Below are 27,843 nucleotides of genomic sequence, written 5' to 3' on the forward strand. Positions count from 1 at the left end.
CATTTTTACAGGAGCGGCTAATATCATGTGAGAATTTTGTATGTATATATATATGAAATTGGATAAAGAAGAAAAAAACACAATCATTTTCCATAATTAGTAAACAAATACAAAATATTAAAAATTTCTAATATTACTTATAAAATTCGTATGAAACCATAATATAAAGTGGGGTTTTTTAACTGCTTGTTACAGCCCTTTCTTACGGAAAATCCATTTCTAAAGAATGATTGGTTATTTGACGGGGAAAAACCTACATTAACATCAAGGTTATATTGGGATATACAATTGAGATAAGAAATATTCACGTTCGGTGAGTACGTGAGTATCTAGAGAGGTGTACCGAACTGTTAAATCTTTTGTTATTTTTGTAAACTTTTTTATATAGTTATATATTGTCCAATATAAATATCGTCATATTTATAAATATTATATTTGAAGTAGTGAATATTTATTTAGTTGTGTGATAATTTTCTAATAACGCATAATGCCTGAAGTTTACGAGAATTACGCAGTTCCAGTTTCCGAAAATCTGGATTTTTATTCTTATGAATGTGGTAATTGTTAATTTACTTTTAATTTCAGTACTTTAAACAAATGTTCAATGTGAATTCACATAATAGATTATTTGAAATATATATATGTACATATGACATAGAAATATTCATTTACATATACATATATTATTCTCTTTAAGATTTACAAGCAATGAACAATCAAGGTGTTTATAGTCCACTTAGTGGATCTCAAGCGACAGTGAGCGTCAATTCACCTATGTCTACTACATTGTCACCATTACAGGGCAATGAATTTTTAACATTAAATGATACGACAAGTACAAAATTTTTTATGATATATGATTTCCTTTCTTTTGCATAAAGGTACTGAAAAATATATCATTGCTTTGTTTAAGTTATTGGAGAGCCATCTATAACAATCTTGGAACAACCTATAGAAAAATTTAGATTTCGATACAAATCAGAAATGGTGGGAACACATGGAAGTTTAGCAGGATCAAATAGTGCTATTAATCGTCACAAGAATGCACCAACAGTACAAGTATATATCTGTCATTCTATTCTTATAATGTTTATCTGATATTGATAAAAAAGATCAGACATTCTGAGTTTTTACATTATTTAAATAATAAATAAATAATACTAATACTTCATTTAGTTAAATAATTTCCTGGAGTCTGCAATAATACGGTGTACACTTGTTACATCTGACGAAGGCAGTCACAGAATTCCTCATGCTCATAGATTAATTCGTAGAGATGGTGGTCATGATTATGATGATCCACATCATATCACAGTATCTTCTGAAGTTGGATATACTGCAATGTACGTTATATTATATATTATATATTACATGTGTTACATACTATATTTTTTGTAAATTTTATATTATATATTAAAATCTGATATGTTATTACTATTTCGTATTATACATCACTAGTATTATATGATATCTAGATTCCATGGAATGGCAATTATACACACAGGAAAAAGGCATATTAGAGATGAACTTATAAAAAAGATGCAAGCCGAAGCTTTAGAGAAAAAGAAACTTGAAAATATGAAGGCAATTCTTACTACTAGAGAGGAAGCACAAGTATATTATTTTAATACCTTATCATTTATATTAACTATATTAATATATATGTATACTATATAGTATACTCTCCCATATTTTTTCTAAGCTTTTAATTAAGTGTACATTTTACTTTAAAGATTAAAGTTGATGCTGAAAATTATCAAAAATGTATGAATTTGAATAGTGTTGCACTGTGCTTTCAAGCATTCATCTTAGATGATCATGGAATTATGAGGCCAATAACAGAACCTGTATATTCACATGCTATTAATAATCTTAGTAAGTGAAAAATAATAGAATATTTAAAAATACATCTTATAGAAGCAAAATAATTGAAAAAATATCTACTATTTGATAGAGAGTGCATTAACTGGAGAACTTAAAATATGCAGAATTGATAAACACACTAGTAGTGTTGAGGGAGCAGAAGAAGTATTCATACTGGTAGAAAAAGTAGGAAAAAGTAATTATTAAATTAGTTTATTGATTTACAAAATATAAAAAGCAGTAACATAATTTTATACAAATACTTTTAATACAATATTTTTTATTGTAGAAAATATTAAAATAAAATTTTTTGAATTAAATGAGGATGATTGTGAAATTTGGAGTGCATATGGACGTTTTTCAGAATTGGATGTACATCATCAATATGCTATTGTATTTCGGTAAGTTGTGTATTAGGAATAGGCTACCTCAACTTTTGACATACAAATAAAATATATAATAGCTTATATATATATATATTTTTGTAGAACACCACCATATAAAGATCAAAATATCACAACGACAAAAGAAGTTTTCATACAGTTAGAACGGCCGTCTGATGGAGGTTGTTCTGAACCAAAAAAATTTTATTACAAACCAAGTGATAGGATTATAGGTAATAAATAAATATTAAGGGATGTGCAGATACTTGAAGATAGGTTCGTGTTGAGTCAAGATCCTGAAAGTTGAAAATCACATAATTATGTCAGACACCTAAAGATATCTTTGGGTTAAATTCAGGTTGGGAGGTAATCAAGTCGAATAGCAAGTACTTGAACATACATATGTGGTTACAAACTTACAAGATTTTGACATAAGCCGACACAACTCTAATCGCACATTCAAAATGACAGTAATAAATGTTTAGGTAGGAAACGTCAACGAATATCTCATTCTGGAAGTTCGGAATTTTCACATATACTATCAAGTCCCAATTGTATTGGAAATGAAAATACATCAGAACTCTTAAGTAATAGCAGTCGAGAATTATCTAAAGAAATAATAAAATTATTATCTGAAGGTCCTCCAACACCAGTGTGCAAAGATTTTCTGAAAGATATGGATGTTGACAGTAAGTAAGCAATCTCTTTTTCTTTCTTAAGATAGAATTTATTGAAAAATTTTAATTGCATCATTTTGTAGATTATTTAAAATTGCTCGTTAATGGTGAAGAAAATATGTTAACCACTGATGGCGTATCAACTGTACAAGTATATATTTCTTCTATTTTCAATTTATATTAAGTCATCTATAAGATATTTTTGAATTAATAAATAATGTGAATATTCTTTTATTAGTGCCAGGATGATGTAATGTTCGCTAAAAATATACTTATTGAAATTATGCATTGTATGAAAATGGATGTAAAAAATGTAAAAGAACATGTCCAAAAGCTATTCAGAGACCGATCAACATATGGGGATTCGCCGTTACACGCAGCACTTCGATACGGACAACGTGATGTTATCAAATACCTGTTAATGTTATTATGTACTAATAAGGACTGTAAAACGCTGGTTAATAGCCAAAATAGTTCTGGAAAAGTAAATATACTTTTTAAAATATTTATAAAATATTTACATTAATTTTAAATTGATTTTAACATTGCAAATTAGGATATTTATAAATGTACTGAATATAGTTTAATAGATATAATATCTTATTTTTAGACCCCATTGCATTATGCTGTTTTGCAAAACCAACCTGAAACTGCAAAAGCATTACTTATGCTTGGAGCTGATCCAAATCGAACAGATGAGCATGGATTCTCCCCACTACATGCAGCAGTAAAAAGTATGTTAAATTATTAAGAAGTAAAACTGACATACAATTACATATAATAAATATATGTAAACTAAATTAATTCTTATTTCTTTATATCATAATTTTTTTTCTCGTATTTCATAATTGCTATAATTTATTTATGATAGATAAAAATAGAATCTAGTGCTTAAAAAGTTCTAAAAAAGGAGATTTTAAAAAAATGTTAAAATACCTACAATTAATAGTCATTTTAATGCACCTATATATTTTAGTCCCCGATGCTGGGTTGTGTGTTGATGTATTACTAGTCGAAAAAGGAATAGACATTGAAGCACACAATGATGCTGGATGGACGCCATTACATCTTGCAGCTGAAGCAGGATCATACGATGCAGTACGTTCACTTATTCGTGCTGGAGCAAATGTAAATAATACTGATATGTCTTATGGTCGAACAGCATTACATATAGCTGTTGAAGGTGGACATAAAAATGTAGTTGAATATTTACTCAAAAAGGCATGTTACTTATTATTTTAATATAAATACACAATTATTAATAATGATTATAATATATTTTTGATTTAAATATTTTTACTATTATAGACAAATATACTTGTGAATAAAAGAAACTTTAGTGGAAATACTGCTTTGCATACTGCAGTTGTACATACAGGAACACGAGCAAAAGAACTGTGTGCATTACTAATACAACATGGTGCAGATCCGCATATTCAAAATCATAATCGGAAGTCAGATGATGTACATTATTTTTTTCTGTAAAAAATATTTTATTCTAATTTCGGATGCTTCAGATGATATATAATATTCTTTATTTGATTTCTTCAATAGGTGGACGAAAAAAACGAATCACATATTAATGTGAAAGTCGAAGTAGATTCAGAAGACGAAAATATAGAAGGAACTATTGGGCAGTCATCATTTGATTTAGCTACGAATAAACCAGACGTAATTATTATTTTATATATACATGTGAAAATATTGATTTAAAAATTTATTATCATGCGCAGTTATAGTAAGGTTTTTAATAAAAAATACATTTTTTATAAAGATTTTACAGCTTTTTAATGATCAACCTAAGGAAACCACAAGTGAAATGTGCTCAGTTGCTACAAAGTTAGAATTAAAAGATGAAAATTTACAAACAAGTTGGTTAAATGATGAACATAAAAAAGAATTGTCTACCCTTTTAGACAAAACACAAGGATGGCAAAAACTTGCTAAACATTTAGGTGTTGAATACTTATTACAACCATTTCAATATGGTTCAACAAGTCCATCATTGATTCTCTTAAATTACATTGACGTAAGTTATATATTTTATTATTATGAGAATACTAAAATCTTGGATAATAAGAAATATACAAAACTTTTAGGTAGAGGCATCCCTATCTCTCACAGATATACAAACAGTGTTAAGAGAAATTGAAGAGGAAGAAGCAGCAGATTACATAAATGGAATTTCATCTACATGTTCATAAAATATCCATTTGTTCCAAAAGATATTTACATAATGAAATGTACATATACTAATTGTACATCACTATTATGTACTTTTTAATTTTATAACAGTTACATTTATTAAAATGTGATAAAAATATTTACTATACATGTATATGTGTATATATATATATATATATATATATATATAAACGAATGTTAAGTATTTGAATATTTAATTATATTTTACACTAACGGTTTAGACATATAAAAGTACTATGTATATCGAACTTTTTTGTATTAAAATAATTGATTATACAAGTCTACTAAATGTAATTCGTGATTTACCTTATTCACAATACATTTATTTATCACAATACAGATAATATTGATACATAGTCCAACCAAACTTATGTGTCATGTACTTCTTATCATCCCAACCTATAAATAAAATAATTAATTGTTTATATAGTTTAAAAATTTCGATTTTATAGGTCTTGAAAAATTTATTATGTTGCATCACTGAATGCCTTTTAAAGACAACCTGTATATCTACGTATTTACATTCAAGATAGAAGGAGCATCTTTATGATAAATAAAGCATGTATTCAATTGTGGAGCTTACAGGGAACAGCTGTTGCGCATAGTATACTATTCATTCCCGCGTGAAAAATTTTATAACATTTTGTATTAGATTATCGTTTTTTCAATTTTAATAATATTTACATTATAATAATCATAGTTGAATGTTGAAATGAATCATATTTACGAAAGACAGATCGTTTTTAATTTTATGAAAGGATAGTGTATTGATTTAAAAATATTAAAGTAAAAGTGTTATTTTTTAAAAATAATAATTAATTTGAAACAGAAGATGGATAAGTTAAGGAGAGCTTTAAGTGGTAATGATCAATGCGATGAAGAAAGTGGTATTATTACTCAGGTAATTAATGCCATATTAAAGTTATATAATTATTAATAATATTAGCTTTTTGGTATACATATAATTTTATTTTATTCATATGGAATTATTGTTATGAATGCATACAATTTTTAATGGAATACAGATGTGGATTTTTTGGTAAGCTCGTAGAGTAAAACAGGATGCAAAGTTGTGTATATTTTTCAACATAACTGTATATATCAATACTTGAAGAAGTTTTAAATTTAAGATAAATTGTATAAATTTTTATTTTTAGGTTATGGATCAATCTACGTTAAGTTGGTCTACTCGAATAAAAGGTTTTGCTATTTGCTTTATTGTTGGTATCCTCTGCTCCTTCCTTGGATCCTTTGCCTTATTTTTACACAAAGGACTCACAGTATTTGCTGTATTTTATACATTAGGCAATATCATCTCATTAGCAAGGTAGAATAATATATTAAAATCGAATATCATTAAACTTTTATCTAAGTATTTACATGATACATTTTCTTTATAATCTGCTTCTTTACTTCAGGGGCCTCAACAATAAATAATTCAGTGAATTCGTTAATATAGTATAACAAGAATTACAAAAATTATATTAGCATAGATTCAGTGTAATCATTTTCCTAATAATCCTTTATTTTATTGTAATTACACATAATATTTGTTTTCAATGAAATTTATAGTTGAGTATAATCATATAATTCTGACTAAAGAAAAATATTTTTTATTTTATTCATAGCACATGCTTTTTGATGGGTCCATTCAATCAGTTTAAGAAGATGTTTGCACCAACAAGAGTCGTGGCAACTGTTTTAGTATTTATCGCAATTGTAATGACATTATTTGCAGCTTTGCATGTAAGTATAATATAATAAAGTTTGTTATACATGAATATTATTTCCTATATAAAATAACATTTAACTCAATTAATATGCATATTTTTAGCTGAAAAATCCTGGATTGGCTCTTATGTTTATAATTATTCAATCATTGGCAATGACTTGGTATTCCTTATCTTATATCCCTTATGCACGTGATGCTGTCAGAAAAACTCTGGAATCATGTATCACATGAAAAAGCTTGCAAAACGTACAATAATATCTCTAACTTAACAAAAATGTTCAAACTTATATACTGGTATTTTATATTATATAAATTATAAACTGAAATAAAAAATTAACTTAAGGCACAATGTAGTATTAATCAAATAGAAATTTTTACAATTAAAATATACGTATACCTCATGTGATAAGATGTTTTTGCATATATATTTAATATTGTAATATTTTATAATATCGCAAATAAAGGAAAGTAAAGGAATCTACTAGGTTTATGTAAGATATGTAATATTATAATGTTATTTCTTTTGTAATGTTTATTACGTCTTATATTTATTAATCTTTGTACAGTGTATTAATAACTTTATATATTAAATGGAAATCAAATTATTTATTGCTCGTAATATGAATTTCTTTATCTTTTTATCTATCTATTATCTTCTACTTACAAATATGTATGTCTGTAAATGTATATTTTGTATAACACTGAGTTAATCTTGCTTTAACTATTACTATAATTAAACTAAAATTGTATTAATAATGTAATTATAAAAAATTCGCTTTCTAATTTTAATAATAAACTAGAAGGCATTGAAAAAACATAAATTTAAAATATTGCTAAAATGTTCCGTTACGATTAATTTTTCAAGTACGATTTACATCTTCATTATTTAAAAGTATCATGAAGATTAGTAAAAGATTATAAAAGTTAAATGGATTATTTTATTTTAATAATACAGATTATATGAAATTCATGAAGGTAAATGGTATTTTGATTAGTTTGTTTTCATTTAAAAATTAAACGTTGAATATTGAACAACCAATCACATCTCATCATAATTGCAACCACCAATCATGATTCAATACGATATTTCGTCATACACGGATGGAAGTCCTAGTTGGTTGAAGGTATAAACAATAATTTCTTTTACGTCCTTCGATTAACAGCAACAGGTTCTAAGTACAAAGAAAATTCTTTAGCAGCCATTGTACCTTTAACGCGCGGGTCGCGATCGGTTCATGTAGTGTTCGATAATCCATCCTTTATTCTGCATATCTTGATATTTATTGACATACTTTCAGTAAGTGAAATTTTTCAACTTTAACATATACTTAAAATTACACTATAGGTAGATGTCATATAACGTAGAGAAGAACTGAAAAAAAGACAGTAAATAACCGTTAGGAAACGTAGATTTAAAATATTTTGCGTAATATTTTAACGCGATTTGCAATATAATACAGTGTTCGCATTTATACTAGGCTATCTGACAGGATATCATAATCATTACATGCAATTACGCCGAAGTCATTACGTATATAATTAGTAGGTGGGAAAGAACAAACTTCATATTCTTTTAATTATATATTGTAGAATTTTATTAAAAGTTACATCCTATTTTTTAATTGCATACATTAGTGATTCATACTACTTATATTTTTACAGAAGAAAATTTAGATCTAATTTGCTTAAGATACGAAAATGCCTGCGCCAGAAGCTGATTGCCATAGTCGTAAAGCTAATTTTAAATTCAATTACAAACATGAAGTAAGTTAATCAATTATATATTTATAAAACATGTAATTTATAAAAATATATAAAATATTATGTTACATTAACAAATATATTCCATATATGTAAAAATGAACTTCTGAATTATTATTTTATGCAATGTTGTACAAATTACTATTATAGGAAGCACGTAGAAGAAGAAATGAAATATCAGTGGAATTACGTAAAGCTAGGAAAGATGAACAGTTATTAAAACGACGAAATTTAAATATAGGCAAAGAATCACAAAGCTCTGTGACTGAAAGTGATCACTCACTTCTTTCATCTATAGATGAAATTGTTAATGGCATGAAATCTTTGGATGAAACAATTCGACTTCAAGCAACGCAGACATGTAGAAAGATGTTAAGCCGGGAAAAGAGTCCACCTATAGATAATATGATACAGCGTGGAATTGTTCCACTATGTGTTGAATTTTTGGATTATCATCACAAGTATATATATATATATAATAATTTTGTTTTAATCTTATTCAGTGTATGTGTAAAATATTATTTATATTAAATATTTGTAGCACTGCATTGCAATTTGAAGCAGCATGGGCTTTAACGAATGTAGCATCTGGTACATCAGAACAAACTCTTGTTGTTGTTAAACATGGTGCTATACCAAAATTGGTTGCATTACTTAAATCTGGATCACCTAATGTTGCTGAACAAGCAGTATGGGCACTTGGAAACATTGCTGGAGATGGAGCAATGCCTCGAGATCTTGTTCTTGGAACTGATGCTATGCCACTTTTATTAGAGTTAATTAAGCCTGACACTTCTGTATGTACAATATACATATTTATTTTAATGAAGGTATAATAGTATTACTAAGTTTGTTATCATTACAGATAACATTTACACGTAACATTGTTTGGACATTATCAAATTTGTGTCGTAATAAAAATCCTCCACCTCCATTTGATGTTGTGAGAACCGCTCTTCCAGTGCTAAATCGTTTACTTAGCAATAGTGACAAAGACATACTTGGTAAATTGATTATTTTTATTTAACATTTGCTGCATTTTTAATTATAAATATAAATCTAAATCTTGTAACTATAAACAAGTTTTTCATTATAGCTGATGCTTGCTGGGCTCTTTCATATCTTACTGATGGTCCTAACGATAAAATACAAGCAGTCGTTGATTGTGGGGTTATTCCAAAACTTGTACACTTACTTGGTTCAACTGAAGTGACAGTCTTAACACCAGCACTTCGGTCTGTTGGTAATATAGTTACAGGCAATGATGCGCAAACAGATGCAATAATACAAGCAGGTGGTTTACAATATTTGGGTTTATTGCTACAACATCATCGCCTCAATATTGTTAAAGAGGCAGCATGGACTATCAGTAATATTACTGCTGGAAACATGGAACAAATTCAAGAAGTTATAAATGCTGCATTGTTACCACCTTTGATACATGTTCTAGAGTGTGTAAGTAAATTATGTTTTTTAACTAATTAATTATTAAGAGTATTATAATGTATTTAATTATAATTACATGTTTTATTTTTTAGGGAGATTTTAAATCTCAAAAGGAGGCAGCATGGGCAGTAACAAATTTGACATCAGGTGGATCAGTACAACAATTAGCCCAATTAGTACAGTTGGGAGTGCTTAGACCATTTTGCAATCTTTTGGAAGCTAAAGATTGGAAAACAATAATTGTTGTTCTTGACGGTTTAAGTAACATCTGCAGTGCAGCAGAAAAAATGGGAGAAGTTGATAGAGTAGCCATTATGATAGAAGAAGTTGGAGGTTTGGATAAATTAGAAGCTTTACAGCATCATGAAGTAGAACAAGTATATCAAAAAGCTACTGCAATGATAGATACTTTCTTCTCAGAACCTGTAAGAAAATTTATGAAAAATTTAGTACTTAATTACCAATAACTGTATTTGTATATCATATAAAAAGATTTTTTTTATAGGAGGCACAGGAATCAACATTGGCAACACCTACAGTAGCTGATGGTCAGTTGGAGTTTAAAACAACTGAAACTGCACAGAGCGGATTCAATTTTTAAAACCCCTTAATCAGTTTTACGTCATTTAATATACTAGTGTGTGTTTCAGTTCATTTTGTAAATAGATTTACATCCTTTTGTCGTTGAAAATGAACATTAAAAACGAAATTTTCTGTCTCTTTCATAATGCTTTATTGGACATCAATTTCCAATTAATGTTCCTCTCTATATATAACTTTCGAGTTATTTGTTTTTATTTTTCCTTTTAGTAGAGTTCACTATTTATCATTCCTGGTATTAATTTCAGAATATTCTGTAATGTATGAATTATGTATTTTGTGATATTCTAAAATCATTTTAATGTTTTGTGTCTTTTTTTCAAATTTACAATACACACGTGTTGAAACATTAATTTTTGTATTTAATCATTGTTTAAATTTTATGTATGGATTATTTTCATGTCTTTTTATTATATATGTAATTGTCGTGATTTATTAAATTATGTGTCTATAAAATATTATGAACTACATTACTTATATACATTACAATTTATATGTATTTTTTAATAAAATTTTGATACAAAAGTTAACATGTATTGATAGTGTAGTTCTAAATAATCTTATATAATACAGTCATAAGCGTTGAACAAGTAGTTTATATATTCAGTGTCATAGTTCTAAATATTCAATAATAATTACAAGCTGATATAAAATTAACTTAAGTCAGTACAATTTCTTGCTATAAATAAAGTCATGTATAATACATACTTAACCGTTTTAGGCTACAAAGACTAGATGAAATTATAATATGAATTTCTTACTTATCTGATTATAGGAGTATGTCATGTAAGCACACGATGTATTCATTTAAAACGTTTCTGGATTGGCAAGTTGTTTATATACGTGCATTATTTCATCATAAAAATTTTGTTCGCATAATTGTTAAGTACTATTATAGAAATATTAATGTCATAAAATATTTATTTAACATGCTGCTACCTATAAAATTATTTTCTCCTAAACAAAACATTTTATTTCGTTTAAAGCTTGCATTAGCTGCACTGCATTTAATAAATACTTGTTTTTAAGTTTAATTACTATCGGCCAAGAATAAAGTCGCTTTGATCATTTACTAAAAAGTGATAAACAAATGCAGCTTTTTTTCGGTCAATTGTTGCTTGGACGATCTGAGTACGACTACTTTGATTTCTATCACATCTACTTCTTGGTGGATCTCTTAAAAAAATTGATCCAAATATTGTTGCTACAATATAAATAAATAACAAATAAGTTTATTAATTATAGTAATACATAGTACAGTGTAGAGCCTTACCGAGGGTTTTGGCATCCAATTCATTATCTTGAGTATGATTTAATAATTCTTGCAAAAAATAACAAATATAAACAAAAACTGTTCTCCTTATTTCTGGAAGTTGCATTACAATCTACGACAAAATATTTTAAATAATAAGGAACATAACATATAGTATTATCTTTTCTTAAATAATTACAGATTTACACACCTGTTTGCACTGTAAATAATTTGTTGCTGCAGATAAGCATACACTATGAAGATTATACGGGATTAAAGGTTCTGCTGTAGATTCTAAAAGTAAAAGTAATGCTTCCGCAACTGAATGTACGCTACCAGCTTTGTAGAAGTTAAGGAATCAGAATTATTTATAATAATGTATAAGATTGTAAGTTAGATATTTAGATTAGGATACGCATTGGATCTTGGCTCCAATTGTCTAGCCAATCTCTTATTGCTATAATTTCACTGGGAAGTCCGGGTGTCTCAAAAAGCCCCGTCGTTTTTATACCATGTCGATACAATCTGTCAACTAATAGCCATATTTCTTTAGGTATAGCATATGGTTCTTGAGAAAGATTTTTATTATTTTCCTACAATTTGATAAAATAAAGTAATATTAACTTAACTGTAGTATTTTAGTTTTATTCTTTTATATACAGGATGCCCCATTTAAATTGTACCATTCAGATATCTTCGAAGCTGTTGATGATATTAAAAGATATTTCAGATCAAAATTGAACGATTTGAAAGGACACATAATTTGATGTAAAAAAATTTTCCCAAATGACCAGCAGCATCAATTGAATTAATTTAAATAGGATACCTTATGCATATAATTTATATATATATGTAATACGCTTACGAGTTCCATTAATCTACCAATAGGAATTTCTCTAATTGGTACTGGAATGTGAACTAAAGCTTCCATTGAAGATCCGAAACAGCTTCTTTCATAAGTACCTAAGAAAATTATATAATCTGCCTTTTTGTTTCTTAAAAGCAATGTAGTAGCGACTAAAAGTATTGCTACCTGTAACAGTTATGAATATATCCTTTCCTCCCTCAAGATGTAAAATTAAAATATCATATAATTTATCTTCTCCAGAATTTAATTTACATGCCGATCTTTTGTCGACATATATTTCGAATCTAGTATCACATTTCTCTCCTAAATATGATGTATAAATAAGATTATAAAATATCTAATCAGATTAAGAAAACGGGGAAGAAATCATACCTGGTTTTATAAAACCTTTAAACGGTTCTATATCCAGCCAATCTTTACAGTAACTAGCATCGCCTAATTTTTTTATGAATTCGAATTGAACTGGTACCTAAGAACAGTATAATTATTATATACACAATAAGTGTATAAGTTTAAAAAATTTATTTACCTGACCAGTATTAGCAATAATAAGTTCTTTGCTGCTAGGTTCAAGAAATTTCAAAGTATCAAATATGATTTCTGTTGTATCAACCATCACTTGTGGTAAAAATTCGTTTTCTAACTTATCAAGTTTTTTCATAACTTCTTCATGAATCTTACGATATTTTGTCATATCTATGATTCTGATCTATAAATTTTTAGATATAAAAATATAGAGCTCAAGAATATATGATTTATATATTATTAAAAAATATTTATATTTACCTGAGAATCAAAAATTGCACTAACGGGTTTATGATCTGAAATTTTTAATTCAGGATGACTTTTATAATCTATTGATGTAATTGCTTCTCCTTTCCATAGTATACGATCACACCATGCTGGTGCTCTACCTTTCTCACTGTGATTATATACGTTTATGCTCAATGAAAAGTTTTTAAATACAAAGAGAAAAATTGTAAATGTAATTGTGAAACCTTGAGTCCCAATTATCGGTGCCTGGGTCATATTTATATGTTGGTTTAAATGTAATTTCTGCTTCTTGAAATCCTTGTAAAACACGGCCTAATCGTCGTTGTTGACCTAATTGATCTAAAGCTAAGATAGGAGCATAATTTTCTGCATCTATATGTTGTTTAGCAGCTAGAACATCCATTTCTGTTATTCGATAATTCAAATCTCCTAACCAATAGATCTGGCTATATTAAAAATTTTTGTGTTTTTAAATGTACTTCTGTTGATATATACTCTGAAACAATATTTGAATAAAACACTTACTCATGATCTTTAAAACTTTTAGGTGGGACATATTTTGCAAAAGATAATCGCGCACATATATCTGCATAATCTTGATTTCGTCTTTCATATTCTTCGCAATGTGCTGCTAAATGAGCATTAACAAAACAAATCGATGTATTGTGAATAGAGCAGCTTACTGCTACGCCTCCTTTGTTACCCTGATAAGATTTAAATTGCTATAATATCGCACATATTGAATTTTGGGATGTTTAATCATTTATGAGACATGATAAATATTACCATTTTACCCATGATACCAGTACCTACTGTATCAACTGATACATCTTTTATATAAGGTATATGACCATGTAAAGCATATATAAGTAACATCATACCGACTAATCTCACAATAGCTACTTGTTCATACACACCATCTGGATGAAGAGATTTTGCTACAACTTGCCTATAAACATATGAATAGCAATAATAACATTGATATACTGTTCAATAATGTTTTTAAATAATTATAAAAACGTAGATATTTCGTTATAAATTTTATACCTCCACTCTTCTTCTCTTGGAGTATCATTAAAAAGAAATGCTTCTTTAGTTAAATCTAATTCTTGAAATCCAATTGCATATACATCAGGAGGTGTTTTATCATAACTCAACCACTCATGCAATTTAATACCATTTGGTGGTTGACCATTTACATTCCATGTACCAATAAATATACTATAATAAATTGGTTATAGACTGACAAATAGAAATATTTCATATTTAATATATAAGGAAAATAAAACAAACCGAAATGTTTTACTGTATGTATAATCATCTTCTTTGCATGCCATTTGATATCGTACTGCTGATTCTCTGGCAGCTACTGGTGATTTGCCAGAAGCAATGCTGCGTCTTGTTACAACTAAAACTGGACTTTCTAAATCTACCAACTATAAAGAATATTTTAAAATTTCCATTATTAATTTCTAAAAAATGTCATTATAATAAAAATTAGTATAACTACTAACAGGATCAGTATTATCTTGTATTTCTTCATTGGTATTAGAACTTAAATTACGTGTATTTCCTGTCAATTTTTGAACCCACAAAAATTCTGATGCTGAATTCTTGGTTTTTTGATATACTATAATGATTAAAAAACATATATCAACTATTAATAGAAAAATATTGTTGATAATATAAAATTACATGATAAATAACATGATTACCTTCTATAGCCCTAAATATCTCAGACACTAAGGAGCTAGTTGCTACTCCAGGCCTCATTTCAAATACAAGGTGTAATTTCCTTGATGTAACATTCAGATAAACATCTAAACCATCTTGTTGCTTTTCATCAGTATCTAATAAATGAAATTTGATAAATTGTAGATAAAATATTATAATAGTTGTAGTTCAACTATAACTTGTAATTACATATAAATTGATTATTAAACATGTAAATAATTAAATAAAATTACATACTTATATTACACTTAAAATCTTGATCAATAGGCAATACTCTTTCTATGGTAAGATCACTATAAACTTGAGGAGGTGTTCTTGAAGTAATTAAAATAACCAATGCATGAGTGGTTCCCTTGTTAAGAAGTGCTATAATTCGTGCAGCTTTAACCCAACCTTGTATCAATGATGCATCCATTGCCTTTGTAAATAATTAAGGTTTTATAAATATATATCTTATATATATTCTTTAAAAACGCAAGAGACAATAATCCTGCTTTTTAATAAAAGGATACAATTATTACAGTCTCCCCTGAGACAAACTTCGATTGTACAATCATTGATTGTTCTGATGATGACATTTTTATCAATAAAGTATTATCTATTCCTTGAAAGACTTAATAGAAAATCCTTGTGTGGTGCATGAATACTCTTCATATAAGTGTAAAATATTAATGAAATTATAATTGAATTCTATCAAAGACTTATTTATTATTATGTCTAATAAGAGTGGCAATAAGAATAATGTACATGCTTGTTTATACTAATAGTAATGAATCAAAATAATCTTAGTAGTATTAATAATATCATTTTCTTAAAACTAAATAAAATAGTTATTTTTTATTAACGAATTTTCGTCATAAAATGTTATTTTCTTTCCAGATCAAACATTACCTTATCTTATTTGTACTAAAACTCAGCTATCATTGTATTTTTTTCATATAGACTGCTATATCTTTTTAAAATATGTTCTAGTACAATTACTAATTAATTTATACTATATAGTTTAATTTATCACTGAGGAGAAAGGAGTGACAAAGTACGATAATTGACATTAGACATGATTAAATTTGTTTCCCTCGTGTGTGTCAAAGAAATCAGTAGATATATAGCTTTGTTAGTTTCAATATGTGTATGGGTGTTGTATATACATATATTCGTTAATGAAAATGTGTATACACAAATGGAGTGTTTCCATGAGATAAAAGAAAGATAAAAGGATTTCTCATTAAACTCGTTAAAATCAATTAGATCTAGTTAGATCTTCTAATTCATTTATATAAAATAAAACATTATTAAAATATTTACATATTTACATACATGTATCTGTATAATTTGTTTATTTATATATATAATTAGATATAATTCTTCTGAAGTAAAAGGAATATGTATTGTTTTTTGATACATCCATATCGTCTTTCATAAAATAATTTTTTGTAGAAACGAAAACTTTTATCAAATGTAAAATACAATTTTAGGCGCGCAAATGAAATTTCCCTAGGAAGCAGGAAGTACCTACATTATAAATGAGAAAATATGCCAACTTCCTGAAGCGCCGTAGGTAAATCTTCTTTTTCTAACGCTTCCATTGACCATGCCGTTTACTGCAATGGCGGTATAGATACTTCATGAAGAAGAAAGTGGATTTTCTGCAATGTAAGTGAATATTGTTTTTGTTTTTTCTTTTATGCACTCATATTAAATATGAAATTGTATGGTTTTTCTGTGTAAATTTATATCGAATTTATGGTATTACAACATTACAGGATGATTACGATTTGAGTGGGCAAGGTCTAGTTGTACTTTTATAGACTATAGAATTCAGTTTCTTCCATATTGATCAGTGTACTAGCCAATATAACATAATCTTACTTATAAAAAACAAAAAAATCCAGTTATTGATAATAATTGTTCCTCAAGGAGTTTTCCGACTTACAAGAATAGGACGCCAAAGAATTCGCGGTAATCGTCCCCGACGTCTTAGGTTAGGATGATTTAAGTATTGTTTGATGATTTTATGTAATATAATATAATTTGTAAAAGTCTAGTTTGAAATGGCATTTATGTTTTCATGTAATGTTCCTTCATGTTTATTTATCGTTAATTTTATAGTAAATAAAACATACTTAAGTAATGCATGTTATATTAACAAAAAAATAGAAGAAAAACAAAGCAACAAATAAATCTTATAAAACCTTTTTGTTTCTAGTAAATGTACTCTGTATTGTAATATTTCATAGTATTATATATTTATACCTTGGTATATATTAGGTTTGTATTTGTTATATAGATAAATTACTAATTTCATGAATTTTTGTTAAGACAAATGTAAGCTTTAATTATTTTAAAAAGCATTAATATGGAAAAACTTTTTGAAGAAAATGTATTTATGTTAGAAGAAGATATAATGTTGATTTTAACAAATGTACATTGATTCTTTCTTTTGTAATAATTATACTTTTAGGTAACACTTGCTATTTTACTATCTGAATGGACAATAAGGTGGATGTCTCAGAAGTAGAAAATATTTCAATGATTGGATCGTCTGAAATCTTTTATCTGCCTGAAGTAGCAGAGATATCAGAGGTGTTAGATTCTACTGGTCTCAGTCCATTGACGTCTTCTTTAGATCATACTCTAACTCTTCAAGAAGATAAACTGCTTTCATCAGAAGTTAATATGGGCATAGAAGATACATGGTATCATGAATATTACTTGTTCAAATAGTTAGCAATATATATTGCTATATATAACAAATCATATTGGTCTACATCAACATTTTTGTTATAGGACTGAAGCAAATAGTTCTACATCAGATTATGCTATTCCACTTCCACCACCACCTGGTTTAAATGATTTCACAGATGTTGGTGCAGATCCTATTGGTGATAGCGGAACTGGTATAGAGTATGGCCCATTTTTACCTCCCGGTACTCCAGCTCTAAATAATTTGTTTTCAGAAGGTGGAGATTCTCAAGATGATTCTCCCATGGGTGTGTATAAATTCTTATGTATTTATGTATACACATGTATTTATGTATTCTAATAAAGTTTCATTTTGAAATAAATTTCTTTATTAAGTTCATTAAATAGTAATATTTTTGTGTGTTTCTATGTTATAGAAGATGTAGTTTTACGTGCTGGAGTATGTGGTCTTCGTAATCTTGGTAATACTTGTTTTATGGCTGCTGGTTTACAATGTTTGACTGCAACACCACCCGTCCTGCGACATTTTTTGGATATACAGCAGGGAGGGGAAAAACTACCTCCTCCAGGATCATTAATGGCACATTTTAGCGTACTTCTTGGCAAAATGTGGTCTGGAAAATATAGTGTCCTTAGGCCTACTGAATTTAAACAGACATTGGGCGCGTATCATTCACAGTTTAAAGATAATAGACAGGTAATTATAAGATATTTTTGTAAATTGTTTAATTATTATTGAATAATTTAAATAATTATTATAAATAATAATTAATAGCATGATTGTCAAGAATTTCTTGCACTTTTACTGGATTCTTTACATGAACAAATGAATACAGCAAAGTGTACAAAAAATTGTCAAACTCCTTCATCTACAACCACTGCCAACTCTATTAATTCAATTGAGAATTCAAATGGGAAAATGATGTCCCCAGTCACTGCCACTAGTAATTCCAATTGTAATACAGATATATTGGAAATGTATGATTGCTTACCATCACCAGAATGTCCAAATAGCCCTAATGTTACTATGGCAGGTTCACCAAGAGGTAAAAATATACTTAATATAGATTTATAATAAGTGAAAATTATATACATACATAGAAAAATTATATACATACGTACATACGCAGAAATTATAAAAATTAATTGATTTTAGATTTAGGTTCACCAATAGGTGAATTAGATAGTATTGCAAATTCGCCACGAGGATCGCCTTTGAATGATGGTGAAGATGATGAAGAAACACTTGATTCTGATGAAACTGTTGAAGCAAAGTCAAGTACGTTTATTCACAATGAAGTTGATGAAAAAAAAAGTGAAGTTACGCCTTCGTTAAGGCTGGAAACATTAATCGAACTTTCGAAAAATGTACCAAAATATCATGGTCTTTATGATATTCATAAAGAAGCAAAAACTAGCAATGCAAACTTTTTAGTAACACAACAAGAATGTAATAATGAGATTCATTATGATTCTCAAAAATTTCCAAAGGAAAATGTTCGTAGAATGCCTTTAGACAATTCAAATCTAATGGAAAATCATGATTTTGACAATAAAAGTGTCAGTATCAAAAGAATAAAGGAAGTCAATGTTCAAAAAGTCAATTGTGGTGTAGATTATGCATCAAGTGGTTCTGATATAGAATATGATAATGGTTTAGAAAAATGTAATGTAAAACGTATGAGATTGGATGATCAAGAGAAGAATCATAAACGTGATGGTCAAGGAAGCATTAGTTCTCAATGTACACGAATGTCACAAAGCTATGGAAATGGTACTATAGAGACACAAGATGAGCTTGAAGCCGACAAACATTGGGCAAAGCATTTAAAATCTAATAGAAGTATTATCGTTGATACTTTCCAGGGACAGTTTAAAAGCAAGGTAAATCTATTGTATCATATATGATACTTTATGTTCATACTATGGAGACTGCGTTGGGGTAATTTACACACATAATTGATTTTTACCGTAAAATGTTTCCTATATTAAACTTCAGCAGTTATACCTTCTTGCTTTGCGAAGCATAAAAAGCAGGTCTCATTTTGCTGATATATGATAATGTTTAAATTACAAATATACATGTTATTTATATATAAGATTGAAATAACTTTCATTGTTATATTTCCTTTATAGGTTGTTTGTGCAGTATGTAATCATGTTTCTGTTACATATGAACCTTTCATGTATTTATCAGTACCGCTGCCCCATGCAATGGAAAGACAATTAAACGTTACATATGTTCCCGCAAATGGTGATCAACCTATAAAGTGTGTTGTTTCATTAAATAAGCAATCACGCATTGGGAAATTGAAAAAGGAGCTACTAAAAACACTTGGCAAAGAAAACATTGCAATAAGAAATATTGCACTTGCCGAAGTTTTAGAAAATCATATATCAAAGATTCTGGTAAGCATATAGAACTTAACTCCTCCTTAACTAATTCCTATCGCATGTATGTATATATTACGAAATTTTTATTCGTTTAGTCAGTCCATTGTGAGTTTATAATATTTCAAAGAAGTCTGCAGATTTAGTAGATATTTGGATAATGAGGTTACTAGAATAATCCTTTAATCCAATATGTTTTTTAAGGATGTATCAAGTTATTTGTTTTAATTAGGAATAAAGTTCAATTTTATTCCATATCATGAAAAACGGTGCGTGGGTCTATATGTTAATGCGAGAATAATTATGGAGGGTGAAGAAGGCGGCTTATCGAGTAGTCTCGATAATCGTTGATACTGCTCTCCGAGAGTAAATGTTGTGGAAGAACATTCTCGTAGCGTAAAGTTTAGTTACGAGGCTACATTCCATCACACAGATTCAATTTCTTTGTTTCTGTATTCTTTTATATATGTTTAATTTGATTTTCGTTATATACTTTCTTGTTATTGGCCAACTATGGCCATCATTCCTCGATTATATTATTTTACCCTTGCACCGTAGGTATCAGGAATTATGTATCTTGTTTGCTGTAACTTATCACACTAGACGGAATTGTCATTGTTGGATTGTACATCAAGGTTTTACATTTAAGGATGACAATACACTCTTGAGACACATCAATGATACAAATCGATCTATATATGCCTTTGAACTCACGGAACCTCCTGATGCGTACACTTCAGTATCAGACGGTGGTGGAGATCGTATATCGGAGGCTGATTCCTGTCAAAAATGTACAGTTATGGGAGAAGAAATTCCATGTACAATTTGTCTCGAAGAATTGGACGGAGATTTGAAAAAGCATAGCGGAAATAGTTGCAACTTTGTTATGTGCGATACTTGTATTGAGGTAGGCTACTCTGTAGCTTAATTTTTCTAATATGTTCGCAAGAATGAACAGCATTAAACGATCAAAATTTCCTATTAATTTATTTTTTTACATTATTATTGATACTTTATTCGCATAATCGTAATTGGTATAATACGTAAACCCGATGATGAAAACGGCAGCTTCAATCTAGCGGAAGGGGTGTACAGGCAAGGTACATAGTTACCACGTTTTCACCTCGGGAAGGTCTGAGATTCAGTCAATAAACGTTCTAGCCGGACGGTATCATAAGGGTACGTACGGGAACCAGAAATAGCTTTTTGTTGCCAATTAGCCCAGGAAACTTCGCTCGAAGTAGAGGTACTTGGAAACGAAAAGATGGAAACCCGTATGATTCGCTATTTGAGTACAATCCGCAAGCCAAAAAACTTATACTTTGGAACTCAATTCAGACTAATCTGAAGCTGCTGTATACTGAGGGTATTATATTATCCTTTAACAGTCATATCACATTGCAAAAATTGAACTTTAAGTACATATTTAAATCTCACATGTTACAATGTAAACTTTCTAAGTTATTGTTTTATGTTTAATTTAACAGAATTACTTCAAAAATCAAACGGAACCGCAAATGTGTCCAATGTGTTCAACCTATATGACTGCATCATCCTTTATTAAAATAGATCAAACAGGCAGACCAAGACCTGCAATTAGGATCTTAAATGTACCATTGGTCTTGCGACATGATACAACAAATGAAACAACAAACAATCGTAAAGGAACAAAACTTTTTGGATATCCGCATTTAGTAAGATTACCTTCAAGAGTAAACGCTAAGGACTTGTATGATATTGTAAGAAAAAATGTACCACAAGAAGGAAATTATACACTTCATTTTGTTACAGGACAGGTTAGAATCTCTATTATTTTTTGTGGATTTAATCTCAATATAAATAGTTTTTGATATAGAATTAAATATATTAACGAATGTACCTTTCTTAATAGGGGCATCATTGTTCTCGTTGCATGTATACTACACATTGTACAGGGTGCAGTGTACCCGAAACGGGTATGGTAATCTTGTGTAATGGTGATACTCTAGCTGTACGTTATACGGAACAGGTTCCTAAGATCGCATCGCCCATTGATCATGTTAGCGTCAGCAAACAAAGGCCTCATCATCCTTTGTCTTTATATGATTGTCTTCAAGCATTTAGTCAAAGGTAAAATTTATCATTAATGATTAAAATTTTCTAGTTTCACAAATTTTTCAAATAACTAATAAATAATATTTTATAGTGAAACATTAGACGAATACAACCCTTGGTTTTGCCCAAAATGCGAGCGAAATCGATGCGCTACGAAAACTCTCACAGTTCATAGATATCCCAAGTTCCTTATAGTATATTTGAAACGGTATGTTTACTTTTGATTGTATGGCGACGTAAAGATAAAATTTGTTCTGCAAAATACGATAATTGTATTTTGTTTATTATAGATTTGTATTTTATGAGTGTACTAGTATGAAGTTAGACGATAAAGTTACATTTCCCTTGGTTGGTTTGAGCGTTGGACAACACTTATACGATCTTTATGCATGCGTTTGTCATTTTGGAGGTATATATCTTCATTTTATTTCATTCGTAGTTAAAAATGATGTTCTTATGTAGTGTTATGTGTTATAAGGGGTCTCAGCTGGACACTATACAGCATACGCAAAAAATCCTCGCACTGATATGTGGTACTACTACAATGATGAAATTACAAGCAGACAAAAACCTCAGGAGGAAGATTTTAGCAACGCATATATACTTTTTTACAGTCGGCAAGGGACCAATTTAAAATCGTGCAATATATAACCAGTGCTGGAACAAAGAAACTGGCAAATAGATAGTGCCAGTGATATACAAAGTGTGAGAAACAGAAGAGTAACTGGGAAATCAAGAGAAGAGTTTACAAGGTGCTGCGTTTATATGTTGATCGAACTATGTCATATTGAATGGAAAACTGCTTACAAATCTTTCGATCTATTTTTCCTAATAATTCGTTCATGGTCTGCCTCTGTGTCTCTTTTCCTTCCTTATTCAATTTGATGCTGTTTTAACTGTTGTCTGTAAAACATTTTACAGACGGTATAGCGTGCGGGATATACACGTGGAAATTCATTGACTGTCAATTGTATCTATCACTAGGGGTAAATTTGTGCATTTTATCGGTGATTGTTTACTGAATTGGAAAGTATAGTGTAATTACCAGATTGTTAATGACATTAATCGTGGAAAACAGCAGTTGTGCAAGGAAGAGTTGATAATTTGGAAAGAACTAAGCGTATTTATACCAGATTAGTGCATAAACGTACGTCGAATTTGTACAGTAGGTGATTAAAGTAGACTTTGGGGTTTTGAACAGACGTAATTTATTAGTGAATAAAGGCGAACGTTACGGCTAGACACACTTAAAAGTACGATTCTTAACGATGGAGCGTAACCATTCACTGTATCACTATTTCCTTTTTATCTGAATGGATACAAGACTGCTAAGATGTTCGTAATCTGCATGTACATTGTAGCAAAAAGGATTTGTATTTGCAGATTATTTATTAAATTAGTTTTGTTGTAATTTTATTACAAGGTATTCATTTTAGTTGTTATATGCGCTCGTATTTTCACGCGTACAATGGACACACGCATGCGTTATAATACATAATCATCATACCCGTTGTTAATATACTATTTGTGACCCGATGACTGTATTATACGTCTTTGCCGGATAGATTATTGTAAAAATTATCGTAAAAGAAATGGTTCTAATTTTTCGGTTAAAACCTGCCAACTACGAAGTGATTATACTGTATTATATTTGTGTTCATTCGATTTATGTAATTTCGTGATTGTTTCTTGTTTTCTAATCAACTGGTTTAGCTACGATATACAAGTTATTGACGAATCTTTGGCTATAACATTAATATCTCTTGATATCATTTAACGAAAAACTTTTAATATATCGTTAGAGATAGAAATCGCCAAATTTCTAAATTGTTTTGTTATATTGAGTTTAATAATATTAGGTTTTAATAATTTATAGTACATGTTGGGTAAGAAATAACATTATTCTAATTGCTATTTGGAAGAATTGTAATTGTATTCTTATAGCCATCAAAAATTTATTCGAAAGAGAAATATATTAGTACAAAGATTGAGATATGCAAAATCGAGGGAAACTAAGGCCACCGATAGGGTAATGATTAGGTACGTTAAATATGTATGTAAAAGACGATCTTTGGTATGTACATTAAAAATCTTATCGTTAAATGTTTCGCGATAAATATTTGTATTGTAACGATCAAAAACGTTTATTTGCTCGATGGTGTCAAAAATACGCCGTTAATTATTGAAGAGCAGTACTCGGAAACTTTTTAGATATTTTAACGATAACCATGAATAATGGTATGTTGGTGTTAGAATATATTTCTCAAAATTTGTTTCAACCGTTCCTTTCTCTAACCTAACAAAACTACAATTATTCTACCCTTTTGTTCAAATGGTGATGTACATATCACTGTTTCTTCTGTGCTTGGCTACTTTTCTTTATCTATGCGCGCCGTGTATCGTTGTCAAAATTTCGATTGTTTAATGTAAAGACACTGTAAACCATACCACTGCTCCAGGATGTTCCAGGCCTCCAATCTCGCAATTTATTGTTCGGGTTTCACCATTTAAAACGAATAGTGCATCACTAGATGGGCTGACCATATATTTACCAAATATGCCACTTTGTACAATTGGTCTATTCGGGTTTCCCCATTTTGTTAAATTAGGCGACGTTGCTTTACCCACGCCTGTTATCATTTCCACTTTACCTATAGTTAAAAATTAATGTTTTAACTTTTGATGCAATATTATATTATTGTGTTTTAAAATTTTCATCATACCGGTGGACAGATCAAGGAAGAGAATGTTTTCTTTGTCAATGGATGATGCGTAAATATCATAACCGTGCGTCGTTTGTGATGGATAGAGCGCGATATCGCTGATATTCAATGTCGTTTTTACGTCAAATGCGAATTTCAAACCATCGGCTAAAAAAAGGATTGGTGAATTGTTATTAGTAATACCGTTAATAATCTTATAAAGAAAAAATAAATTCTAGTTACATGATACTTCTTGTACGACTAGAGTTACGCCTGTGTCTTGTTTGTCTAACGTGACAAGGTGCCGAGAGTCGGGTGAAATAGTTGGTTTCCCTAAAAGATTTGGTTTGTATGCAAGAACGGTGTCAGTTAAATAATCTAACAACAATTGGCCTGTTGGTCGGTTGGTAACCGGTTCTTGACATTCGATTACTACAAATCCATCTGAAAAAATTGTAAGGTATATTTATAGATTGTTTCAGTTATGTATCAAACATTTATCAATTTAATACATAACTAAAATAAATTACTCACATAGGACTGAAAATTGGACATTCACTGGAACACAATTATAAGAACTTAAATCAGCGCTACGTGTATATTTCATATTCTTTAAATCAAGTTTATACATGTTACGTTGATTCGCATGACTCACGTAACCGTACTTGAACACGTTCTCAATATCCTAAAAGATGAAAAGTATACGGTAATACTTACGTTTACGTAATTTCAGAGTGGATGATAACTTTCAACGATTAAGAGACTTACTTGCGATTCAGGAATATAAATATTTTGGATTATATCAAATTGCGCATCGATAGGCTCTGGTCGAATGGCTCGGTGCTTTTTTTTCTGAGCAGCATCTTCTATTACTTGCACCGTTTTTACATCGATGTCTTTCTCGTTTCGCCAGTTCAATATCCATACTTGATCGAGAGAGGAAACATACCAGAGCTGAACAGGGTTTTTGTCGGTCGGTACCACCTAATACATTATAAAGAGAGTAAGATTTATTTTTAATCGTAGTAGTTGTATTAAACGAATAGAGTCAATATTGACAAATTAAAATTTACTCACATCGACTATAACCATTTGTATTTCACTGATGACAAGTACGCGATCTTTATCTGGTTGACTGACGTATACATATCGATTTGCTACATTAATCGCGCGTCCCCATGAACAAGGGACACCCTTAATGCCACACACGTATTCCTAAGTTACAAAATTTAATACATGAAAACATGAAAATGAATTTGTTAGTCCAGGCTACCATTTATAACTATTAAGTATTTGAAAGTATTCACAACGTCGATATAACAACAGTAATATTCGAATCAAAATGCAACTTACACTTAAAAACTTATTGAACAATAGCAATCTCGACTATGAAAGCTTAGAATCGTTTATACTACAATTATTTAATAACACGTTTAATTTTACCTGTGTACCAGGTATCACATCCGTAGAGCGAATTTCATGTCGTGGTCGGCAAGCAGACGGTTCGTATACCAAAATGCCCCATTCGTGGAAAGAGAAGAATCTCCGCTCTTCGTTCTCGGTCGCTAGATAAGAACACAATTGTTATTAATTTATCGAAATTAGTGATCAATAAATGATCTATATTTTATATTTGCAAATACAATTACTTTTCCTTCTTTATTTTTCATTAACTGACACTGCGTTATACGTATTATATTACCTTATCCAACATGTAGAAGGAGAACAGGTTTATGCATATGGTATGTATAGTAAGTAACTAATTTATCGCATAACTGATAAATGATATATATATATATATATATATATATATATATATATATATATATATATATATATATATATGTCGAAGAATGAAAGGACATCGGAGCCTTCCCTTTGGAACTTCGGGAAAATCCCTTAACACCGTAATCTAGATTCTATCATAGGCGTAATTAAACAATTGTCGTCAATCTATCCGATTGTATTTGTTCGAGATTTGTTCCCACTTCTGATGTCGGATTTACATTAGAATTAGGGTTAGGGGTGTGAAACGAATCTTCATTTGGATTACACATTGTCGTTATGCAATAGAGAAGACATTGACTAGTGCAAATACGATTATTACAGAAGTTAACAAGTAACCGTGGTAATTAGATACTCGAGAAGCTAATGACAATGATCCTAGGTTCAATAACGAATCCGCGGTCAACGGGATAACAGGATGCGCTTTCTTCCAAAGTTCAAATCGTACTCGACTTGCTTGGCTACGATGGAAGTATAACTAAACTAACTCTTTGTTAAAACGTGGAATATCCACCGAGCGTACAGACGCTAAGTACTCGCTAATACGACCTCATGAGAGAATGACTTTCCGTCGCGATGATGCTGCAGAGGAAAACTATGATGGGGTGTGTCTAAGGAGACGAGATCATCGGATTCGTCGAGGATAGCCTTCGTTCAGAAAGTGAGGGAAATTGACGTTGCTGTTAATTGGTCAATTTCCATGTTGGTGGTTAGAAAAAGATGCTAGCCGCCCTCGAGGGAAAGCTGCACCTGTACTATGGAAACGCATCGACATCTGGCAATCATCTTACTCGAAGAACAGGGTCTGCAAGTGGCAAGCTACGGGACAGAGACCGCGGGAATGTTTACTGTTGAGTGTTGCAACTATTTCCT

At 29.6% G+C, this 27,843-nt stretch overlaps 6 protein-coding genes across 13 annotated transcripts in view; 4 read left to right on the forward strand and 2 right to left on the reverse strand.

The window, feature by feature from the left end:
• Positions 1-10: 10 nt before the first annotated feature.
• On the forward strand, positions 11-5,244 carry LOC117232136 (nuclear factor NF-kappa-B p100 subunit). 3 transcript variants are annotated; one of them, XM_033491315.1, is made up of 19 exons: positions 11-27; positions 196-313; positions 698-835; positions 914-1,059; positions 1,177-1,343; positions 1,476-1,614; positions 1,734-1,875; positions 1,955-2,059; positions 2,153-2,264; positions 2,352-2,479; positions 2,732-2,935; positions 3,007-3,074; positions 3,162-3,407; positions 3,534-3,657; positions 3,900-4,144; positions 4,232-4,387; positions 4,478-4,594; positions 4,698-4,952; positions 5,023-5,244. In XM_033491315.1, the coding sequence occupies exons 3-19, from the start codon at positions 709-711 to the stop codon at positions 5,125-5,127; spliced, it is 2,586 nt and encodes an 861-aa protein (XP_033347206.1). In that variant the 5' UTR covers positions 11-27; positions 196-313; positions 698-708; the 3' UTR covers positions 5,128-5,244. The 3 variants fall into 3 exon arrangements, with proteins under 3 accessions (XP_033347206.1, XP_033347205.1, XP_033347204.1); XM_033491314.1 differs by having other exon boundaries at positions 20-38; XM_033491313.1 differs by lacking the exon at positions 11-27 and having other exon boundaries at positions 196-557.
• Positions 5,245-5,599: 355 nt separating this feature from the next.
• LOC117232138 (vesicle transport protein SFT2B) lies at positions 5,600-7,095 on the forward strand. 2 transcript variants are annotated; one of them, XM_033491319.1, is made up of 5 exons: positions 5,600-5,686; positions 5,958-6,029; positions 6,286-6,455; positions 6,757-6,874; positions 6,963-7,095. In XM_033491319.1, the coding sequence occupies exons 1-5, from the start codon at positions 5,675-5,677 to the stop codon at positions 7,089-7,091; spliced, it is 501 nt and encodes a 166-aa protein (XP_033347210.1). In that variant the 5' UTR covers positions 5,600-5,674; the 3' UTR covers positions 7,092-7,095. The 2 variants fall into 2 exon arrangements, with proteins under 2 accessions (XP_033347210.1, XP_033347211.1); XM_033491320.1 differs by lacking the exon at positions 5,600-5,686 and adding an exon at positions 6,154-6,167 and having other exon boundaries at positions 5,694-6,029.
• A 901-nt stretch (positions 7,096-7,996) lies between these two features.
• LOC117232275 (importin subunit alpha) lies at positions 7,997-10,792 on the forward strand. Of its 2 annotated transcripts, none has more exons than XM_033491565.1 (8): positions 7,997-8,157; positions 8,523-8,624; positions 8,772-9,082; positions 9,163-9,418; positions 9,487-9,625; positions 9,718-10,076; positions 10,160-10,492; positions 10,573-10,792. In XM_033491565.1, exons 2-8 carry the CDS (start codon positions 8,559-8,561, stop codon positions 10,666-10,668), a joined length of 1,560 nt encoding a protein of 519 aa, XP_033347456.1. In that variant the 5' UTR covers positions 7,997-8,157; positions 8,523-8,558; the 3' UTR covers positions 10,669-10,792. The 2 variants fall into 2 exon arrangements, with proteins under 2 accessions (XP_033347456.1, XP_033347457.1); XM_033491566.1 differs by lacking the exon at positions 7,997-8,157 and adding an exon at positions 8,388-8,406.
• Positions 10,793-11,243: 451 nt separating this feature from the next.
• Positions 11,244-16,410, reverse strand: LOC117232274 (type II inositol 1,4,5-trisphosphate 5-phosphatase). 2 transcript variants are annotated; one of them, XM_033491562.1, is made up of 19 exons: positions 16,187-16,410; positions 15,808-15,943; positions 15,533-15,713; positions 15,277-15,411; positions 15,076-15,191; positions 14,855-14,997; positions 14,609-14,782; positions 14,348-14,510; positions 14,087-14,265; positions 13,786-14,007; positions 13,574-13,709; positions 13,317-13,496; positions 13,160-13,256; positions 12,953-13,090; positions 12,785-12,882; positions 12,335-12,512; positions 12,131-12,258; positions 11,941-12,052; positions 11,244-11,871 (listed from the first exon to the last, which is right to left on the reverse strand). In XM_033491562.1, the coding sequence occupies exons 2-19, from the start codon at positions 15,871-15,873 to the stop codon at positions 11,705-11,707; spliced, it is 2,613 nt and encodes an 870-aa protein (XP_033347453.1). In that variant the 5' UTR covers positions 15,874-15,943; positions 16,187-16,410; the 3' UTR covers positions 11,244-11,704. The 2 variants fall into 2 exon arrangements, with proteins under 2 accessions (XP_033347453.1, XP_033347455.1); XM_033491564.1 differs by having other exon boundaries at positions 15,808-15,985.
• Positions 16,411-16,803: 393 nt separating this feature from the next.
• On the forward strand, positions 16,804-24,727 carry LOC117232272. Of its 3 annotated transcripts, XM_033491560.1 has the most exons (15): positions 16,804-16,948; positions 17,059-17,276; positions 17,757-17,991; positions 18,083-18,192; positions 18,253-18,285; positions 18,415-18,695; positions 18,774-19,044; positions 19,155-19,882; positions 20,135-20,407; positions 21,039-21,296; positions 21,877-22,185; positions 22,281-22,498; positions 22,575-22,691; positions 22,774-22,892; positions 22,962-24,727. In XM_033491560.1, the coding sequence occupies exons 3-15, from the start codon at positions 17,783-17,785 to the stop codon at positions 23,132-23,134; spliced, it is 3,099 nt and encodes a 1,032-aa protein (XP_033347451.1). In that variant the 5' UTR covers positions 16,804-16,948; positions 17,059-17,276; positions 17,757-17,782; the 3' UTR covers positions 23,135-24,727. The 3 variants fall into 3 exon arrangements, with proteins under 3 accessions (XP_033347451.1, XP_033347449.1, XP_033347450.1); XM_033491558.1 differs by having other exon boundaries at positions 18,083-18,285; XM_033491559.1 differs by lacking the exon at positions 17,059-17,276 and having other exon boundaries at positions 16,850-16,948; positions 18,083-18,285.
• LOC117232273 (follistatin-related protein 5-like) overlaps positions 24,414-27,843 on the reverse strand; it is a 47,033-nt gene continuing 43,603 nt past the window's right edge. Inside the window, exons 11-17 of the mRNA XM_033491561.1 lie at positions 26,629-26,750; positions 26,263-26,400; positions 25,954-26,169; positions 25,720-25,870; positions 25,429-25,629; positions 25,207-25,353; positions 24,414-25,134 (exon numbers count right to left, since the gene is read on the reverse strand). Coding sequence (XP_033347452.1) covers positions 24,905-25,134; positions 25,207-25,353; positions 25,429-25,629; positions 25,720-25,870; positions 25,954-26,169; positions 26,263-26,400; positions 26,629-26,750 — 1,205 coding nt within the window. The 3' untranslated portion in view covers positions 24,414-24,904. The remainder of the gene's footprint in view (positions 25,135-25,206; positions 25,354-25,428; positions 25,630-25,719; positions 25,871-25,953; positions 26,170-26,262; positions 26,401-26,628; positions 26,751-27,843) is intronic.

This window comes from Bombus vosnesenskii, unplaced genomic scaffold (genome assembly GCF_011952255.1).
Source record: "Bombus vosnesenskii isolate JDL3184/JDL3185 unplaced genomic scaffold, Bvos_JDL3184-5_v1.1 scf7180000013285, whole genome shotgun sequence".
NCBI lineage: Eukaryota > Metazoa > Arthropoda > Insecta > Hymenoptera > Apidae > Bombus > Bombus vosnesenskii.